Here is a 7,079-nt window from a genome sequence, read left to right as displayed (position 1 = left end):
CCCCCCCCCCCCCCCCCAACAAAAAATCCTAGAAGCGGCCCTGTAATGCCATCAGTAAATGGTCTCCATTCATGTTTTCTTTCTTTCAATGGAAATTTGTAGGCACTTACATTTCCCGCAAAATATTTTTAAACTGATGTTATCAAATCTTATGACGTAACGTCTTCCCACACACACGATTCGAGTGGCAACGATAAATCGCACGTGACAAGTCGGTGCGACTAATCGCATAATGAGAAAGCCGCTTTAGGCGATTCAGCCGACCCAACGTCAAATACGTGGCTGGATATATCTATATCAAATGCAAACACTACCTTTGGCTCAATTTGCGCGGGCTTTGAACTTTGTATTGTTAATATTAAAATTTAATACAAATGGGACCTGCAAAAAAACAACAAAAAACAGAAAGAAGTTTAATCCTACCTAAAATCCTTCCCAGCATTAATTTTCTTCCTTTTTTTCAGAATTTTTTAAATTATTAAATGTAGTTGAAAAAAGTACACAATTAACATTTTACCTGAACCCATGAGAGTGAATGCATTGTTTGTTTGTTTGTCGCTTAGTGCGAACGCTTCTTTAAATATACGAGACCAAACCAATCGATAACAAATGAGTGCAATACAACTGGTAATACTTGCTTGTCGCGATATATTTTTTGTATTTTTCGCGTGAGGTGTGTAAACCACTTCCTTGTTTGCTTTTTGATACCGCTGACACAGAACTATTGTTTGTTTTGTTTTAAAAAGATTATCTGTGAAACTGATGACACTGTCCAGGTAAACACGTACTTTGACTTTAAAGTCTTGTGGGGTTTTTTATTCGCTTGCTCCTCTGTAACTTAAATTAATGACAGAACCTTGAATCCGAATGACTCCTTACATGACAATCGACTATTGTTTATGGAGAGTTCTTAGGACTTGTATAGTATTCTGGTATACAGATATTCTATAAGTTAGTCTGAGGTATATTTACACAGTTAACTATTTAAAAGTGATGTATTTTTATTATATTATTTGTAAATAGACATTTTTTTCAAAATGTAGATCATGAGTAGTAGATTTTGTTTTTACAATGCAATGTTATGCAATTCATATATATCGTCAATGTCCCTAACTGCCTTATGCTTCTAATTCCGTTCACTTTGTTTTCTCGTGCACGGTTTGCGCAATCAACATCCGATTTGTTGTCATCGGCATGTCGTTCATTTATGAGGGGTTTTTTCAGTTCAGGAACATTTTCATAAATAATAAAGTTCAGAAAAGTAAGTAGGCCTATCTAAATACAAAACTTTACAAACCCCTAAAACCATTAATTTTACTAAGTCGTTTTTGTTTATTCCTTAATATTACCGATATCGGGTCCACATGATTCATAGAAAATGACTTAAAATGGAGAAAGATGAATTAACATTCGGTGCGTGTCACATGTCCTCACACGTGTCATATCAACAAGGCCAAAGCATTTAATTTTTACAATTTTTGTTAGAATTTGTTTTCAATTATTATATTCGATCTGCAAAAGGTATGCTACAATTTTGTGCCTCTATTATAGTGAATAGTATTCTTAATCCATTCATAACAATTGTAAATAATTTTGAGTGTATAAATTGTGTTAATTAAGAATTAATTCATTAAAAAATATGATATTTTACAAACTATTCACTGGTATAGACGTAATGCCTATCAAGTGTTATTCATGTGTGTTGATAAAACGCTTGACAAACTGAATTTTTCCTTTAAAAAAAATATTAATCTAAGTGTTCGTCAACTGTGCATAGTTAAGAAACATATATTTTTACATTTAGTGGCTTTAAAAATGGAAAATGACGAACCGCACATGCACGTTACTATACTTTTTGAAAACGCATGCACCTGAACGAGTTAGAAACATCGCACTCTTTTCCTGTTTACCGGAGGGTGTTTCACTTTTGTTTACTAGAATGGATTTGTTTTACATCCACATTGTTGATTTTTTACGTTAATTGATTACAATCTATTTTGTTTCACATATCGTAGCTGAAAAATGTAGAATAATATTTCCATTAATATTGTATTCATGTTTTTGTCGTTAGGTGAACGCAGTTTAGGACGTCGATGGTATGTGTGTCCAAGGAAAATGTAACCAGGGAAATGTTCATATTCAAACACACTTCCCCCAGGTTCACACCATGCTAGCCTCCTGAAAAATATTGTTCGGTCTAATAATAATAATTGCAATAGCACGGCTAGGGCTTGAAGTTAAGAATTTTTTACCTATGGCAATTTTCAGATCTTTTTGCCGTAGCATTTTTGAGCTCGGGTACTGCAATTTTAAACTAGTAACTTAGCAGAAAATTTTAAAATCAAGAAACAGTCCCTTCAATCAGCGATAATAATATTTATCCATCGGCAAAAAACACCCCTGCCATCGGTTAATTCATGGCAATTCATGTTGCAACTATGGCAATTGCCGTCAGTGCCGTCATTAAATTTGCGTGATGTAACAGCAGCTAGCCAGTTCACTATTATCAAATTACTACATGTGTAAATATGCTGCATGAGATCTATCCATCAAATGAAACCTTATTTTCCACACCACATTTTATATTTGACTCAAAAACAGTGGGTGCACCCCCCCCCCCCCCCCCCCCCCCCCCCCCCACACCCCAAATTAAATTCCTGGCTAATGGATCTATATCCAGTGGACAGACTTGGTGGGTTTTTTCCATTCAAACAGTGCTCTATGGCCAATATATCCAAGGTTATAATATATGAGCACTATACAATACAGTTTGACAAACCTTTGGCCAATATATTAAAGGTTATAATATGTGAGCACTATAGTAATAGACTATACAGTACAATTTGACAAACGTTTGGCCAATATATTAAAGGTTATAATATGTGAGCACTATAGTAATAGACTATACAGTACGATTTGACAAACGTTTGGCCAATATATTAAAGGTTATAATATGTGAGCACTACATAATACAGTTTGACAAACTACAGTAAACTATTAATTACCTGGGTAAGCAGGTGTATTATCCAGGATTTTTTGCAGGGTGGGGGTGGGTCACATACCTTCATTAGCTACATGCATCAATCTGTCCAGACCTTCTCGACCCCCATCTGGTAAGAGATTATAACAGACCACTACCTGATATTCAGGCCTCTGGATTTTATGAAAACAATAATTTTTGTTAGTGTTATTTATTTTTAAAATATATATTTATTTAATAATTTTGTTTACAATTTTAAAAAAATATATAAATTTGTCTTCAAAATTATTAATTTTTTTTATAACCATCAACATTCCTTTGCTGATCATAACTAGTGTAAATGTATGTGCGTCCCAGGAATTAAGCTATATTTGTTGTCATTGACTGAAAATATAAGTTATCTGGTCATCATATCTTGGCTATACATGTATAGATATAGTGATTGCAGTCCCGATAAATATAATATACATGTCAGGGATATCTTCCTGTTGAAGTTGCTTGCTCTTGTTTGAATGTCAGCCCATCACTAGCTACTTTGTGTGTCAGGTTATGATCAGTATGATTGGGTATTATGAAAAGTATTGTATTGCAGTATATCACAATATGGATATAATGACGATGGGTATCCCAGGGCATAATATTTGAATTTTTCAGACAACCAATATGTCGTTCGTGTGGTTTTAGTGTTTACACAAACTATTTTCTTCACTAGTTCAGATACAAATGAAAAGGTTGATGGGCAACCAATTTTAAGGAAGTCATGTAACAAAATTTAATAAAGAAAATATGTGATACAAGTTGAAGATAATTATTAAAACAAATATCACAGTGTTCGAGATTAAACATTTTGGCCAGTATCCCAGTTGGATACTAACATTTTAAAATCTGGTATCCCACCTGAGAATTTAGTATTATATGGCATCACGGTGGGATACTGGGTTCTTGAAAACTGGTATCCAAAATTAAATTCTGGTATCCCCGGGATATTGGGATACTGTTAATCTCGAACACTGTAATATCCAGATCACTTGTGTATACTGTTCATATATTTCATGTCAGGCCCTTTTATCAAATCTGTGAACACCGTTAAGAAAATCAGTCAAATCTAAGAGATCAGTGTTTCCAACGGATAACAGACTGGAAATACGCATATTAATGAGTGTATCAGTAAATGTTAGGTACCCGGTATATCTTAATGAAGTTTGTGTGTTTTGTTTAACAACACCACTATAGCAGTGATTTTGGATGTCAAACATTTGTTAAGTTTGACATATAGTCTAAGAAAGGAAACCTGCAATATATTTTATTAGTAACGATGGATCTTTATATACATCATCCCACAGACAGGACAGTACATACCACAGCCATTAATATACAAATCGTGATGCACTGGCTGGAACAAGAAATAGCCCAGTGATCCCACTGGCAATAATCGATTGTCGACAACCGTGCATCAGACGAGCACTTTATCACTGGGCTATGTCCTGTCTCTATATAGAACACTGTTTACTTGCTGCACATTGAAGTATATTACAGTAGTTTAATAACAAATTACAAATGTAAAGCTTGGTAATAAATTTGATTTGAACATTCAACTTTGCAGTGGACAACCTTTTGCAAATATATGCAGATGTCATTTTATTTATTTAATTTTTATTTAATTTATTTATTTATTTATTTATTTATTTATTTACATACAGATTCATTAATTCAATTTATTTATTTATTCATACATATAGATTAATTCATTCATTTCAACATATTTTCATGCTTATATCCAATTACGGTTTAAGCATGCTGTCCTGGGCACACATCTCTGCTATCTGGGCTGTCTGTCCAGGACAGGGGATTAGTTGTTAGTGTGAGAGAAGACGGTGTAGTGGTTTTACACTTACCCACTGACTTGTTAAAACTCGCTCTGAGTGGAAGCTATTACTGGGCTGTGAACCCAGAACCGACCAGCTTAACCACGACACCACCAAGGTTGGTCATGTAGATTATTTTAATTAATTTACTTTAGTACAACTACCAACAATACAACATAAGATAATATGACTTTTTAGGGATCCAAAATAGTGCAATTACTAATTATTATTGTACTTTTTTTTTATCAATTATCTGACTTTATGAATAATAAATTTGGTTTCATAACCTAAACCTTTTTGTTTAAGAAAAGGTCAATAAGCTAAGAACTCCTCCCCTACAACCCCCCCCCCCCCCAAACAAAACCAGCAACAACCAAGAATGTCAATATTACTTTGTGCTTTCATATCTATGCACACATGTATGATTTTTATTGAATGCCAAACATTCAGATATAATGTTTATTCAGCACTTGTCTAGAAAACTACCGGTAAATATAAAGTTTGCATTAAAGGGACAGACCCTAGTTTCAACCCATGAAAATTAACATTTAAGTTCAATTAATCTAAAACCTGTAACATAATTGGATAAAGTTACAATTGAGTGAAATATGAGTCTGTGACTTTGAAATGGTAAAATACCCTCTAAAATAAACTAAAACTCGACTCCTTAACTGTTACTTCTTAGACGCACGTGCGTTTTAAGAAATATGAAAAATGTATTTTGTGATATTAAAAACACCAGCATGACCAAAAAAACTTTGAATGTGTGGAAATAGATAATCTAAACAATAAAATCTAAATAAGGTATTATTTCAGTTCTCAAAAACGGCTCTAAAAGTAAAAATATGCCTTAGTGTTTAAAAACTTGGGTATGTCCCTTTAAAAATGCCCTGTAATTAAACAAGCACCATGTCCTGTCAAAATCTTGTTTAGAACAATGGTTTCAGCAGATAATTTCTTTTCTTCAAATTGACCTAGGCCAGCTTTCTTGGTGGGTCAGTCAATTGTGAGAGGCTTAAACCTGAACTATAGGTATGCTCAGATAAAAATTTGGTTTATACCAAGCTGTTGATAATGTCCAACACTATTTCATGTGCAAAATCAAGTCCAGTTGTTTCTCCATTATTCAGAATTTGAATTGTGAATTGTGATTGAACCATCTATGAGAAATTGGGCCATAATTCTCTAATTCATTAGCAATACTTAAAATTTTCACTTGTTTACTGCATGGGGGTTGGACGTAGTCCAGTGGTAAAGCTCTCGCTTGATGTGCAGTCAGTTTGAGATTGATTCCCGTCAGTGGACTCATTGAGCTGTTTCTTGTTCCAGCCAGTGCACTACGACTGGTATATCAAAGGCCATGGTATGTGTTATCCTGTCTTGTGGGATGGTGCATATAAAAGATCCCTTGCTACTAATGGAAAAATGTAGTGGATTTCCTCTCTAAGACTATGTCAAAATTACCAAATGTTTGACATCCAATTGCTGATTATTAATAAATCAATATACTCTAGTGGTGTCATTAAACAAACTTTGTTTACTGCAGTTATACTTTTATGTATTTATTTTATTTATGATGATCTATACCGGCGTCGTGGTTAAGCCATCGGTCTACAAGCTGGTAGGTACTGGGTTCGGATCCCAGTCGAGGCATGGGATTTTAAATCCAGATACCGACTCCAAACCCTGAGTGAGTGCTCCGCAAGGCTCAATGGGTAGGTGTAAACCACTTGCACCGACCAGTGATCCATAACTGGTTCAACAAAGGCCATGGTTTGTGCTGTCCTGCCTGTGGGAAGCGCAAATAAAAGATGCTGCTAATCAGAAAGAGTAGCCCATGTAGTGGCGACAGCGGGTTTCCTCTCAAAATCTGTGTGGTCCGTAACCATATGTCTGATGCCATATAACCGTAAATAAAATGTGTTGAGTGCGTCGTTAAATAAAACATTTCTTTCTTATGATGATCTACATGATGAGACCAGACAAGTAAACTTTTATTTATTTATTTTATTTAGGATGATGAACTAGCTACATGTAGCCAGTTACCATGTCGATGAGACCGGACAGTAAATATTCGAGCCCGGAGCCGGAAATTAAAGTGGATTGTTTACTGAAGCGGTCTGTAAACAAAACCACTTTCACAAAGGAAAATTATAAAAGCCGCCTCTTTATTTTGGATCCTAACTACTTGAGGTACAATGATGGAAAACTACAGGTAAATTTAACACAATATT

General features: G+C 34.6%; 1 protein-coding gene across 1 annotated transcript in view; it reads left to right on the top strand.

Moving 5' to 3' along the window:
• The first annotated feature begins 668 nt into the window (after window positions 1-668).
• LOC121376102 (tyrosine-protein kinase TXK-like) overlaps window positions 669-7,079 on the top strand; it is a 51,536-nt gene continuing 45,125 nt past the window's right edge. Inside the window, exons 1-2 of the mRNA XM_041503896.1 lie at window positions 669-776; window positions 6,861-7,060. Of these exons, the coding sequence (XP_041359830.1) occupies window positions 6,893-7,060 (168 nt within the window). The 5' untranslated portion in view covers window positions 669-776; window positions 6,861-6,892. The remainder of the gene's footprint in view (window positions 777-6,860; window positions 7,061-7,079) is intronic.

The sequence above is a fragment of the Gigantopelta aegis genome, chromosome 6 (assembly GCF_016097555.1).
Source record: "Gigantopelta aegis isolate Gae_Host chromosome 6, Gae_host_genome, whole genome shotgun sequence".
NCBI lineage: Eukaryota > Metazoa > Mollusca > Gastropoda > Neomphalida > Peltospiridae > Gigantopelta > Gigantopelta aegis.
Note: the sequence above shows the minus strand (reverse complement) of the source record. Positions and strands in the feature narration are given on the sequence as shown.